Source organism: Aptenodytes forsteri, unplaced genomic scaffold (genome assembly GCF_000699145.1).
Source record: "Aptenodytes forsteri isolate BGI_AS27 unplaced genomic scaffold, ASM69914v1 Scaffold847, whole genome shotgun sequence".
NCBI lineage: Eukaryota > Metazoa > Chordata > Aves > Sphenisciformes > Spheniscidae > Aptenodytes > Aptenodytes forsteri.
The window spans coordinates 208,031-222,456 of record NW_008794623.1 but is presented as its reverse complement, the minus strand read 5'-3'; the positions used below and the strand labels follow the sequence as shown (position 1 = coordinate 222,456).

General features: G+C 47.7%; 1 protein-coding gene across 1 annotated transcript; it reads right to left on the bottom strand.

The window, feature by feature from the left end:
* Positions 1-1,322: 1,322 nt before the first annotated feature.
* Positions 1,323-14,409, bottom strand: NCSTN (nicastrin). The gene is made up of 17 exons (XM_009273277.1): positions 14,373-14,409; positions 14,162-14,266; positions 12,550-12,673; positions 11,909-12,027; positions 10,698-10,843; positions 10,359-10,509; positions 9,768-9,877; positions 8,778-8,930; positions 7,265-7,369; positions 7,007-7,084; positions 6,692-6,861; positions 5,362-5,464; positions 4,991-5,086; positions 4,384-4,471; positions 4,095-4,246; positions 3,563-3,775; positions 1,323-2,021 (listed from the first exon to the last, which is right to left on the bottom strand). The coding sequence occupies exons 1-17, from the start codon at positions 14,407-14,409 to the stop codon at positions 1,899-1,901; spliced, it is 2,073 nt and encodes a 690-aa protein (XP_009271552.1). The 3' UTR covers positions 1,323-1,898.
* Positions 14,410-14,426: the final 17 nt, after the last annotated feature.

Sequence of the window (14,426 nt, the reverse complement as noted above, 5' to 3'; positions counted from 1 at the left end):
GAAAAAAAAAAAAATTCCAACCAGAAGCCTTTGGGGGGAAAACAAAACAAAACAAAAGCGCTCAAACCCAAGCATGGAATCTAGATCTGAAAGATGGGAGAGAGCGCAGTATGGGAAGGACGCATTTTTAATTTGAAAATTATCAAGAACCCTGTGTATATGGACCCAATTTGCTGATTAGCCATCACTGATCCCACCATCTCTCCACACAGCACTGCTCCACCATGAATTAAGCATTTGCATTTTGATATGGAGAAAAAAAAAAAATGTAATAAATAATAATAAACTTACCTTAGGGAAGGAAAAACATATTCCACAAAATTCTCTGCCAGACCACATGCTGTCCTGAGGTCCTCTGTCTCACCCAAAATACTTTCATGCACAGAAATAGTCTACTTGGATAATTTTGGGGAACTGATTTTGTTCTGACAAGTTGGAATGTGTCCAAAGATTAGGAGTTAGAGGCTATGAAAATCCTTATTGTAAAGACAAGATATCTCCATGTAAATTGAGATATGAGTTTCTTCAGCATTGCTAGGAGAAATGAAAAGAAATCCGGCACGGAAACATTCCACCAAGTATCAGGAGCTGTTTCCTGATAGCAGGATGCATTAGCAAGTGGAAAAAGTCTCCCTCAGGGTAGCATTGAAAGTAAAAAGTCTGAACTACTTTAAAACTCCAGACTGTATGCCTGGTTGAGAAAAGACTTAAACACAATAAGCCCACACTGTCCTCTAGGGAAGGGAAAACGATGTCTGCTTTAGCACTCATCAGCTCTGATTTCTGGAATTAATCCTCTCTACCTATTTTTGAGCTCTTCACTCTGGACAACAGCACTATCGCACCTTTAAGTCATGACTGCTGAAGAACAAGTGAATTTTCATACACAAGAAACAACCAGGAACATCCAAGTGCCTGGTCGGTCACAACCCCTAGCCCTGAGAGCCCAGTCTTGCTGGGCACTAAGCAATAGCATTGAAGGAAATAAAGTGTGTGAGCATGCTCATTAAAAAACACGTTTATTATACCAGCGCCTAGGGATCGACTGAGATCAAGGTACCATCGTACAAAGCACTGTTTGGAGTGATCAGCCACCCCTGCCTTGGAGAGCTTACAGTCTAAACAACAGTGAGTTAATCCCCTGTCCTGTCTGAGGGCACAATGTCTTTCTTCTGTCCAGCTGCAGAAAGAATTCAAAGTTTCAAAGCGAGTCAAAAAACAAATCGGACAAACTCTGTTTCTCCCGAGACCGAAACATATTGCAACACCCAGTGTTTTTGGTCCTTTTGGCAGCAACTAAGACAAAACAGGCAATGGGTTAATTTGTAAGCGGAGATTTTTTTAATTAAACGGAACTATTTATATATATACAAAACCCAGAAAATATTGCACCATTAAAAAAAGGACATTTTACATCTAATCATCTGTTAAACACACCTTGCCCTCCCTGCATTGTAGTATACACAGATTCACAGCAACTGCTGGACATTAACAGGCAACCTGTGCTGTCAGACACCACGGAAATCTGCTGGTCCACATACATCCCAGAGAAAATACCTTTACCCTTTCCACCCTTGCCTTCATTTAGGGAACACATCCATCACATTGTCGTCTCAGTGGCATTCAGGACCAATCCTCTCAAGTTGCTCAGAAGTAAGGACAAATTAAAAAGAAAGGCTTTGGGAACTTCTCAGTCACCGTTTCTTTAGGGCTTGGTCGGCACCGTTTTCTGGGAAAGTCTCTTACGTTTTAGGGCTCAGTCCCTAGAACCCGAGCACGGAAGCTCTGGAGAGAACCCTTTGCATCCCTATCCAGAGAGAGAGGGGCATTCCAGTGTAGTTTTATCTTTGAAAATTGTAATCCAAGGGCTAAAGACTTCTCAAGCCCCGAGAGCATCTTCAGTAAGCCACAGCCCCAGGGTCCCGCGGGATGCTAAAAAGTACATCCGCTTTGGCGTTGATAAAATACGTGGCGAGGAGAGAGAAGATCAGAATGGCAATGCCCACAACCAAAGTGATTATCTGGGAAGGGATGAGAAACACTTAGCATTGTTGTTACAAACACAGACCTGCAGCACCTCACAGAATTTGCATCGAATGGGGGTCTCTGTCAGAAAGCTAACAGAGACCAGCTCACTGCTGAGGCACTGCGGACAGTGAAATAAAAAGATACTCTGAGGACCTTACAGACTTGGACAAAAGCGACTGCCAGACAGGATCAGGTCAGCTTTCGTTGTAGTTATCAACAGTGCACACAAACCGATGTTTAAGAGAAAAGGTAAGAAAGTTGTACCACGGATAAAGAACGTATCGCGTTTCAGGGTGGTCGACGCAGTTTGCAAAGATTTTTAGCAAGCATTTAATGTAATGCTTTGGCTACTCCTGCATGAACTGTCATCTCCTCCAGCGAGGAACTCTAAATGCCAACAAGCACAGCTGCTGGCAGAATCAACATCTGTCAAAAGCCTTTGCATAACTGAGATTACCTCCTGCTCAGCACCTTTCCTGAAGCCTAAGTGCCAGACCAGTCTAAGGCCTCGTTAGATTCCTCCCTGTCAACCCTTCTCCTTGCATGGAATTCCCAGTCTCCCCTGAATATCTCAGAACAGTCCCCATGCAGTGGCCAGACACTCATGCACCACTACAACTCTCTCAGTACATTTTCTATCGGGTCAACACTTCAGGGATGGCTGGGCTCAAACTGTGCATCTCCAGGGCACCAGTATCTACTGGGCTGTAACAGGCCGAGAGACACAGGCAGGGCATTGTGCTTGCCCGACAGTGTTAAAGAGGCCCAGTGCCCCACAGATAAATTGCTCAGATTTCAAATAACCATCCGAGAGATGCAACAATTGCCTGGGCTTGCATGGCCTTTGGGTGGCTTACTGCTAGCATGATGACGACAGCGCTGTGCACTCCCGAGTCTGTCCTGACAGGGTATGACATCATTAACAGCCAACCAGAGGGCATCAAGACAGGCACAGAGTCCCAAAGTGACTGTACGCTTAACCCTTATTCTGCTGGCACTTAAGCCACATCACACCCAGCTAAGGGCTGCTTAGAATCTGAGACACTGAACCAACAGCAGCTTCTGTTTGTGAAGGTTTGTGCAAAAGTTAGTCCTGCGCTGTCGAGAGGGGATTCGAGCTGCAGGAAGGAAGATCTGGGCTGCACATCAGGCAAAACACCTTAACAGGCAGATTCACTGGCTTGGCTTCCTGTGCTTGGGGAAGGGGTTAAGACTCCTGTCATTTCTATCTTTTATTCACAGAGCTCAGCCTGCTCATGGGACTCTTGATTATTCTGCACTGTCTCAGCCTCAGCGACTGGGTTATTAACCCACAAATGGCTGGAGGTGGTAGGGTTATCACCAGTGATGCATTCTTGGTTACTTCATTTTCAAGGATCAAAGCCTGGCTGTTCTTAACTGGGGAGCTCGCACAGGATGATGGCACAAGATCTTGTAACAAACTCTGAACTGTTTCTCCAGCTGTCAGGAGATGTTATTCAAAGCTAGCCACATTTTTTTCTCTATTTTCTTTTTCAGACATGTACAAACTCACCTCTAGCTCCTTGCTGGCTACCAGAAATATTCGGGCACGGATCTCTTTCCACCGACTCTCTGTCCACGTGGAGTACTCTGTAGATCCCCATTGCCTCAGCTCAAAGGCAGGAGAGAGTGCTTTGCTTAGGTGAACAGTTGACCGAACGCAGTAGGGGACTCGTGATGTCGAGTTAGGGTCCAGAGAACCCTGCACCCAGGCATATTCATACATCTGCAAAGAAAACGGGAGAGTAAGAGACAGCATAACAGCCACTAGCAAATAACCAGACTATCCCCTCGTTCTGGAACCTTACCCGTGAGAGAGAGAGGGGCTTTACTGACTGTTCTCACTGTAAGGGGATCCTTTTGCCCACTCCTCCCCTGCCCTTGGGCATTAAGATGCTTCCTTGTTGGAGGAGTTTCCCAGTTCTCCCATGTGTTACTACGAGCAGTAGAAAGCATTCCTAACCAGCTTTCCTCAAAAGCAGAAACCAGCAAATTGGGACAGCAGATCTATCCTTACCTATCATCCCACTCCAATGGATACTTACTTCTTTCTCACTGCTGGGTGTTTTGTCAGGGTTCACGCACTCTTCCTTGGTGAGGTTAACAACAGTGCCCGTGAGGTTGGCCAGAACATACTGTACAAGGTAGGTAGTGTTCACAGGGCTGGAAACGGCGACGTAATGTTGGGGAACATCACCTGGAACAGTCAGAGAAATGGGATTGGCGGGGAGAGGGCCAGAAGCAGACCATGTTAGTATGGCGCTTCAGAAAGCTGCCAGGTAACATATGGGGTCAAACCCATTCCTGTGTTCTTCTTCCCTACGTTGCTCTTACCCAGAATTCCTTTTATGTCTGGTTTAATGATGGACTGAAACCAGGAATTGTTCATTTTAATCAGAAACCCATACAGCATTCGAGAGACCTGGAAAGAGATGGAAATCGGTTTATACAAAGAGGAGAGAAAATAGCATCTTAACAGCTATACCTCTCAAGATTATTTGGCTGACAGATGTTTCCCACTACAAGGGCCAAGAGCACAGCAAAGGAGAGACTATATGTCACAACTGTATATAATTCAGGACCGAGCTGTGAAAATTGGGTTTGATTCCAGCTCCACTGACTCCTTAGCTGATCCCTGTGGCACACATTGCCATTTCATCTCAGCTTCATCTTCTGCTTTGCGGAACGAGGATAAAGGAGCTCTGTTTTGTAGAGGGCTCGTGAAGCTTCATGTCTGCCCTGAGATCGAGAGGCAAGGAACTAGAGAAGGGTGAAAGGTTTTTCATTCAGCTGTGGTGGGGAAAGAGAGAAGGGGGGGAGGCAAAGCCCTCATGGAGACAGACCGGACAGCATGCTGTGTAAACACATATAAACAGAGACAGAAGGGAAGTACGTGAGGGCTCATCAGAGATGCCAGGGACGCAATTCCATCTGCTCGTACCGTTTTTGGATCTGCCTGAATAGCAGAGGTGTTGTTGGCTCCCCCCGCAAGCCGGTAGAGAGCACGGGCGACCACTGTGGCAACTTCTGCCAGGGACTGCAAAAGAAGAGTGCTCTGTGTTAATCAAGATAGGCAGATCCAGCAAAACAAGCAAGCAGAGCAAGCCAGAATCTACACATCCATCAAACGCTTACATCGTGCTAGCATTTGAGCGCCTATTGCCTTTGTCACTGTACAAAGCACTCCCACCTTCTTTCAGCCCTTTTTGGAAACAGCTTTCCCCCTCTCCCCATGACCCTGCATCTATCTGCCCCCACCCAAAGCCCCATCCACCCCAGATAAAGCAGCTAAAGAAAATGCAAAGTAGAAACCTTGGCTGTGTCTGTGACATACTCCAAGGTCTCCTCAGGGCTAAGCCCCTCGGGGTATTGCATCCGGATGTTCTCTGGAGTGTCGTACATGCTCTGGTAGTATCTGAAAAGAAGGCAGCAAACAGAGGTTGGGGAGGGGCAGAAAGAAACCACAGGGCATGGAATTCAATTCAGAGTGTGCCTAAAGCAAACAGTGGGAGCAGTCTCCTGGGAGCAGAGATACAGCCCTGCCAAAGCGCTGCCCTGCCACACGCTCCTTAAACCATTTAATGAGGCTTTATAATTAACTTGGCCCTTCCACAGCTTCTCCCATCTGAGGATCTCCACGCAATTTACAAGCTGTGATTAGCTTTCAGGTGGGCGACAGCCCAATCTATTAAATGGGTAGAGAAACTGAGGCAAGGACAACCCATGCAGAAGGTCTCCTGGGAAGAGGGCTTTTGATGCAAGTCGTGCCAGTGGATTTTATTAATGCCTTATCTTGAAGGCGGCGAGGAGTTGCAAGTGAACTCTATGAGAGATTTACACCAAGGCGTCTGCAGCACACGCAGCTGAACCGGGAATTGGGCTGAGAGCCCACTGCATGGTCTATGCACCTGACATTCCCAGCTAACCTGGGACTGATCCCCCCCGGTCTAAAGATGGATCACACAGCAGTGAGCTGCGCTTTCCTCCACCCCAGCTCTTCTTACCCCTTTAGAGCAGTGCAGATTTAGAGGTGAAAGGGAAGCTACTTCCCCTTGATTGCTACAGAGATTCTCAGAAACCGCAGAGAAGGAAAGAAGATGAAGGGAAGAAGACAATTTGAAGAGTTCCGGGAAGAGGGGAGAGGCATCTGTCTGTCCTCTACCCCACATTTCCACTTCCAAAGTTGAAAAGGAGCAGGGGATCCCCAAGGAACAGGCTGTAGTAGGGTCATGTGGGGTGAATGAAAGTGCCCTTTCCAATGCCTGGGGCTTCCTGCCATCACAAATAGAAAGCTATATTAAAAAAAAAAAAAAGGCAAAAAAAAAAAGGCAGCTAGCTTCTGGAAGAACAGATGAGGCTTAGGCACGCTCAGTTGCCATTTGCTCACCTCTGGCTTCTAGCCAGCTGTGGGGAACATTTTCTGTACAAAACTGGATTTCTTTCGGTTGTCAGAATAATTATGTTGCGCTTGTTCAATTACATGGCACATGTTTGCTCCTCCGCTCCCCCCGGACTGCCGCTCTACATGTATGTTAGGCAGCACACCCCCGGCAGAGGCGTTGCAGGAGCTCAGATGCCCTCTGCCGGCTCCGTTGCCTTCGGCTGTGGGCCAACCTGTGCCCGTCCAACCCGGGAGAAGTACCTGTTCTGGAAGGCAGTCTTGTGGTCAGTCAGGACCACTCCGGGGATGTGCCGGGCCCGAAGGAAGCGCTGGAAGGAAGACGGGGGAAGAGGCTGGGAGTATCCAGCTTCCTGCAAAGTCACGCTTGCTCCCACGCTGCTATTATTCAGAATATCTAGCAAGTTTCTAACCTGAAAGAAGAGAAAACGGCACTGTTCCGCTATTCTTTTGGATGTGCGATTTCTCTGGAAAGGTTAACATCCTGATCATCTGCAGCATGCTAAAGATCCCACAGCATTTTGGTTAGATGAACAACTACACAGTGCTTTCTATTACCTGCACTTCAACAGATTCATTCATCCGAGAGACAGGGTCTGTATGCATCCATAGAATTGAGTCATTCCTTAGAGCCACCTTCAAGGAAAAAAAACCAAACACCACCATGAGTACGTGACTGGACATTACTGAGTCTTGCAGAGCAGGGAAGTCCAGTCCAGGGAAAAATCAAAACCACTGAAAGGCTGGCTGGGAAAACCACAGCTAAATTATCACAGAGAAACAGAGAATAAAAAGGTCCCCTAACTTATCCCACACCTGATTCAACTCCACAAACGAATGAATGTTGTCCAAGCGGAGAGGAAACTTGTCTTTTTCCATATCATACACCATTCGTGAGCTGCCAATGTAATCAAAGGTCTCCTGCAAGAGAAAAAAAAAAAAATCCTACATGAATCACATACGGATAGCTGCCTGGCACAACTAACAGCAATATCTGAGAGGCTGAGGTGGACCAAAACCAAGAGCTCGAGGGCCAACTACTGCACCAAGTATTTCTGAAGGTTCGCAGAGCCTGGCACACGCCAAAAGACCAAAGTAAACATTACGTTGTGCCTGGCTCCAAAGACAAAGGTATTGTAGGAGGGGATGGAGCAAAGGACAGAAATGAAGGCAAAGAGAAAAAAAAAAACATGGGACAGCTACTGAATTCCACAAGCAAGAAAGGCACAGAGGCAAAGTCAGACTTAAGAGAGCACCGATATCTAGCAAGATACCGTTACTGTGAGTAACAGCGGAGAAGCATTAATACAGCCTTTACACTGGCAGAAGTCATCCTCTTTGTTTTTTGGTACGGAGGACAGCAAGTCGGGGAAAAGAGCAATTTTCCATTCCAGGAATTAAACATATGAAGCTTTCCTGAAAGGAGGGGTGTCTGTTTCCCTGGAAAAAAGGCAGGGAAGGCTAGATGACAGAAATGAGTTTGTCAAGGGAGCTGCAAGAAGCTGAGCATTGCCTGGGGAAGAATAGGTGCCCCTAAGAAGAGAATCCCCACGACCAAGAAGGGCAATGAAGTCAGCCAGCCACCAGACTTCCCCCTTGACTAATTTACAGCCAAATCTTATCATTCCTCCTGCACCATGGGAGCACGACGGGGAATGTCCGCTCCATAGCGCTGTATGCCTGTCTCCCCTGGGGAACTTCTGACTAGGGATATATGTGCCGAGGAGGGTGAATGAAGGGAATCACATGGCCGCAGCACGGGGGCTGTGGGAGCCAGTTTCACAAAGCTGCACAAAAGAAGCCATCAATGTAGATGCCTTGAGGGGAACATCAGCTGTTGGCCATCAGTCCCTCCTCCACAAGCTTGTTCTGCTTTTCCACAGCTGCCAACTCCAGTGCTGGGCGCTCAGAAATGAGCTACATTTCGCTGCTGTCAACACATATATTTTTAATCTAGCCTTTTCTGGGCTTCATTTCAGAATTTAAAGCCTGGCCATCGCAGTTCATCCTGAACGGGGGTGAGGCAGAGAACAGACATGCAGACAGGCACACCGGGAGGAGACAGGAGGGAAAGCAAAGTTTGAGTCATTCATCCAGAATGAACTGTGGGGCAGAATATGGGTTGCCCCAGTGGAAGCTCCATCTGCTGTTGTCATCCCAGTGCAATTAAGATCCTGTTCTCACCAGGGGAGCACAGAGAACCACGGTGTGGGGATGCAGACAAATGACTCCGCACAAAGAGTAGGGAAAAAGTTCATTTGCAGGGAGCCAAGGGCTGATTTGCTGTCTTAGAACAAGCCAAACGGTGGAGCGACGCCGCTGCTCATACCCCTTGGAAGAAGGTGAACATTATATTCCTTTGCAGCAAATGAACATCTGACACTTTATGAAGGGCTTCAGCAGCAGCCAAGTGGGTCACAAAAGAAGAGACAGCGCTCTCTGCCCCAGGTGCAATGTTCCAGAAGAAGGAATGGCTGTCAATCTGTAAGCATGAACAGGAGGTGTAAGAAATGTGCACGTAGACAGAGGAATACCGTATTGGGAAAGCAAATCTATCACCTCTCTCCTATCCCGCTCATCCTACTGATAAGGGAAGAACCAAAGCACCCCGCCTAATGAAATTTAAAATACCAATTGCATTGTTGTGGCAGTCCTGAGGCCTCAGAGCCCTGCGCCACTCCCCCCACCCCGCCCCCAGCCCTGACCTGAAAACCGAGATTATCAAGCGTGCCATAATTTTAATGCTGGCACCACTGTTCAGCGTGAGGCTCTGAGATGGTGACAAAATGGAGTTTTGAACTTGCATCTCTGGAGGGTGTAAAGCGACCGTAAATCAGACTGCTAGGCGGAGAAGCGAACTTCTTTCTGAGCTCTGACACTGACTCACTGCTTGAAAGACAACAAAATCTCCATGTGTCTCAGCCTCTGCCCCCCCAAAAATACAGATGAGCCAACCATGCTGTCTCCCTCTGCAACACATTTTAAGGATGTGAAATATCTTAGGAAAGCATTAACTTAGAAACGCTAACTATTTCTACTTGTCTGGCTCCAGCAGTAAAGAAAATGCTGAAAAAAGTCTCACATAACAAGACAGAAAGAAACAAAACGCAGGTGTCCTTATATTGAAACAATAGGTAAACCCACCAACTAAAAGGCTCATACTTGCAGAAACACAATAGCCAGTCGGATCTAAAAGGTTTGGAACATGGGAAGAAATGAAAATATATGCGAGAAGTACGTTCCCATGAGACTCTCAGCCCACATCCTCCCAGGATCCTTCCAGTCCATGCTCTACAAAGCAAGATTAAGAGGTACCTACTCGTGTAGCGACAATAATAACTTCCTTCTCAGGATCGACTTTTCCAGAGGAATTGATAGGTTGCAAGGTGCTCCACACGTTGTAATCAAGAAGAGGATCACATACAACCTCTAGGAAGCAGAAACAACATTGCTTGAGTTGAGACTACAGCAGTGACAAGTGAGAAATGAGCTTTCTGGTCAGCTGTAGCTCACCAGTGGTTCTATCACAGGGACAAGCTTCTGCTCAGCAGGGGTGAAGTCCTGGCCCCAGGAAGGTCACTGGCAAAACATTCACCAGGACCAGGATTTCAATTCACGTACACACAGCCTAATGGAGCAGTAATCTCAGAGCCATTCTTGATGATCTACGTAGCAGGTATTAGATACCTTTCTCAGCCAGCATCTCTTCTACATATTATCTTCTAAACTGGTGACAAACATAGCCCAAAATCCCTTAGCACTTCAATAGTTTATTTTGAAAAGGCTCAGTTGGCAAGCAAGCCTTTAGGAAAACTCTAAAATTGCCTTTCTTTTGCACAACTCTATTCCACTGGGATTTTTACCACCAGCCTTATCCCACATCATGACCAGGAAAGAGGAATCTGCTCACCTGGATTAATGCTGAAGGTGCTTTGGAGGGAGCTGCGTCTCATGCAGGTAACCGTGCTGGTGACAGCATGCATGTGGGAAAAAAGCTGCATGGCACAGAGAGGGTACTCGGGGCCAGATCCATCACGAGGGACATTATGGTCTTGATAACACTGGATGGAAATAAAAATCGTTACAAAACTTAGCCTTTCTGTAATAGCATCGTGTACTGCATATAAAATTGGACCATATGTTTTTACTGTAGATTTCAACATCTAAGCCGAGAGAAAACAAAACTTCTGTCCCCTTTCCTGAACTGTGCAGCAGTTCCCCTCTCCTACTCGTCGAGGAAGTGCAGTACCTGTTTAATGACTTGTGTCTCATTGGCATCTTCGAGCAGAAAAATAGGGAAGTCAAAATCCTCGTACGAAAGCCCACTCCCCACAGGATTCCACACGGTCTTATTGCAGTGTGCAAACTGAGGGCCATAATCTTTGGAATAAACACCTGGAAACAGAAAGAAATGGGCAAATCTGAGCCTGCAAAAGAATAACAGACTGCAGGAGAGGTAGGGCCCGCTGAGAAAATAGCAGCAAATACAGAATGAGCACCATTACGGGCTGAGGAACCAGCTGAAAAAAGCTTGGAGAGATGGAGTTGGTCACTGCATGCGGCAGAGTGGCAGAGACAGAGCGCCGTGCCACGCAGAGAGAATGAGAAACATGCATGCTCAAAGCCATCACATGCCAGGAGGCTGGCATGAGCACTCAGTGAGCATTTATCACATGCTGAGAGAGCGGAGGAGGCACACAGAGAAACATTATACTTCAAAAGGAGGAACATACAAACCCGCAATTTCTGAGCTCATCATGTGCTGGAAGTACCCCTAAGGCATCCATAACGTGCCAATCATTTTAACACCTAGATACTGTGCAAACAGCACGAAGGCAGGGACACGGCAAATGCCAGCACACCAAACTCATCTCAGGAGCGTACACGGCATCCTTCACAACAGAAAGCTTTGTGCAAACTACAGAAGGTGTAGTAACTTCTCCCCTCAAAGTGCAAGACTGTAAATTTGCTGCACGAAAAAAATAGCGAAAGGAAAACCCAACTGAAGCCACAGGGGGAATTCAGGGAGGCAGAATGGCATTTTAAAGAGTAGCGACTGGCCCAGACAGGGGTTAACACACCCTCCACTCAATCTGTGCAGACACAAGACGCTTTAATGATCACGTGTGGACAAAGTACAAGTTTCACATGTTAAAGAAAAAGAAGTTACAACAACCCTTGGTCAGGTTTAACACTGGAGTGACTTAATGCTGTTTTAGCCGGCTTATCTAACTGTCTTCCCCTAAACACCCGTCCCAGCCCTTGTTGAGAAACGATGAGATTCCAGCTCAGACAAACTCCTTTGGAAGAACACATTGAGCCTGTTACCTTAAACACCATTTTGACATTAAAGCGGAGCCGCAATTTCAGCCACCCTTTGCACTTCTTGCTTTGACTGTAAAATGTAAAGGCACCATTTCCCTTCCTCCTAACAAAGATAAAGACTTAACATTTCCTTACCAAACCCATCATTGGGGCACTTCAAACCAGGAGAGAATCCCTGGGGAGGGCTAGGTTTGGCAACGGTCACAGCAAGGCCTGACACTCGCGAGGTTCCCTTCAGCTGCAGCATTACCCTCCTGGAAGAGAGAAAATACGAGTGAAACTTTGAATTCATTAATGAAGAGTTACAATCCAAGACGTGCTAACGCTGACGTATTACAGTCGAGCAGGCAACGATGCTTTTGACCAAAATAACCAACATGTCCCTTTTCCTTTGTCTTCTCAGAACTGCATGAGAGTACGCATACAGCAACAAGCAGAAAACTTCAGCCACTTCTTTCCTGCTCTGCCCAGGAAGAGACGTGAGCAACCTTAATCACGGTGTTAAATGAACTTTAGCAACTGCTACAGTGATGAACGTGGCATGAGAATTTACACAGAGCAGAGCTCTTCGAACAGCAAACCAGCCCATTTAAGAAGAAATAAATGCAGGCACTAAAACACACAAATGTTTCAACCTCACTATACTTCAGTGCAGTCAGGGCTGATTCTGCCATCTGTCACTTGAAAAATGACCTTTTCATCACCGGATTAGGGACCCGTATCGGTCTTCTGGGCTCCAGTCACCCTGGGAAGACAAAAAACTGATGATGACCGACCTGTTGAAGAGGCTCCCATCCAGCAGTATCATGTAGGGTGGATGTGGGCCATCAGCGAGCACCCAGTTCAGGTCCTCCTCCTTCTCAACCACGTGGATCACCCCTGTGTCTCCGCTGATGGAGGCTGTGGAAAGAGAGCGCGCCCTTCCCGTTTCACAGTGATCCACTTCCTTCACACCCCCAAACCACCCCGGAATAGCAGGGCGGTATGTTCCTACGGGCTTTAGGGAAGAACAGCTCATGGGATTAGAGGGCTGGAGGAAGCAATTTGGTGAAGCGGCACCATTTAGCTAGAGCAGGACAGAAAAAGGAACGGCGCCTTTTAGTAGGGAAAGAAAAAAGCTGAATAGCATAGATTAAGAAACAAGCACTCATGTTTTGAAAGCTTCTTTTGTTTAAGCACATCAAAGCGCTTAAGGACCTTCAGCTAACTAAGCACTGTGAGTCTCCCGTGACTGAAGAGAATAAGGAAGTATAGCAGGAAACAGGGCCTGAGACAGAAAGGCACGTGGAGGAGACAGGACCGGCCTCAAGGACCGCGGTCACAGAAGCAGTTTAGTGCCGCCCCTCAGCAAAGAGTAAAAATTGCAAATTCAGAAACTGAGAGCTCAAAGGCAGCTCAGCACGAGGCCCGGAGGAGCGCAAGGGGCAAAAGATTGTGACAGCAAAGGGGACTAGCAACAAAGCAGGTCCACCGCTTGTCATTTCGCCCCGTCCCAAAGAAAACGGATGAGGGACAAAGCACTTTCATAAGAAGCTACTGATAAAAACAAGCACTTTGTCAAGCCCCCCAGTTAGTAACGGCTGTCATTGTCGGAAACCGCCTGTGACCAGGAAGGCAGGACTGCGTGCAGCCGTCTGCCTTAGCACTAGGCTCACACAGAGGGTGGAAGAAGAGTCAAGAGAACCTTGTACCCTCGGTTTTCTGACCAACCAAGCGCAGCTGCGCTGCCCTGTAGTGGCAGCTGACAACCTGTGCTGCAGGGAGTGGCTCACTATGGAAGCAAAACTGAATTGGAAATGAGCAAAACACTGACTCACACTAACTTCAGCCAGGAATACTGCTTGAATGGGGTTCCCTCATCTATCTTTTAATTTTAACAGGCATGCAGTTCTGCCTTCCCCGTTTCACTATGACAAAAAACCCCTTACAAAGTTAACACGCACTGCACAAGCAGCTCAACCAAGCCCTCCGCTCCCTTCAGCTGCCACCTTCTCGCTTCTTCACTCCCTGCTCCCTCTCTCGTGCCTTGTTAACCCCAATGCATTCCGCAACGCTCACAGCTTTGCCTCGTACCCCTAGAAGCTGTGGCTTAGGTTTTGTCCTGTGCGTGCACCGACTGCACAAGCTCAAAATGCTGCGCTCTGCCTCGGCAGGGATTTTCATGGTCTGCAGGAACACAGTCTCTCTAAGGTCTCCACCCCTCAATTTAGCAGAAACAGGTCAACATATTCAGCATTACTGGAGCAGGATTGGAAAAGAGGGCAAACAGCGCTGAGAACGAGGGCAATACTGATCTAGGCAAGTCCAACAGGAGAGCTGCATTACACCCGATCACCCACGGCACGACCATCCCAAGGAGCAGCTCTGGGGCCCCGCAGCTCTACTCACACTGGCAGCCGATCTGGTGGGTGGCATTCAGGAGGCGAACGCACGGTGCCGTTTTGTTCAGGGGGATGTAGATCTTCCTCTCAACAGAGTTCCCCTGGCAGGAGCCTGGGGAGAAGACACAGCCCCGCCTCAGAGGGGGGCAAACCAGGGGCCCCCCGCATGTCAGAAGGCTCTCCCCAACTGAGGGGGGAAAGACGAGCCCCTCCCCAACTCAGAGGGGGGCAGGCGAGGGCTCCTACTGCCGCCATCTCAAAGGGGGCCAAGC

Excerpts from the sequence above, each read along its gene's own strand:
- NCSTN (XM_009273277.1), bottom strand. The coding sequence starts at position 14,409 with ATGGCGGCAGTAGGAGCCCTCGCCTGCCCCCCTCTGA. Across the intron at positions 6,862-7,006 it reads ATGAATCTGTTGAAGTGCAG|GTTAGAAACTTGCTAGATAT; the intron begins GTAATAGAAAGC and ends CTCTTCTTTCAG. Across the intron at positions 4,247-4,383 it reads AGACATAAAAGGAATTCTGG|GTGATGTTCCCCAACATTAC; the intron begins GTAAGAGCAACG and ends TGACTGTTCCAG.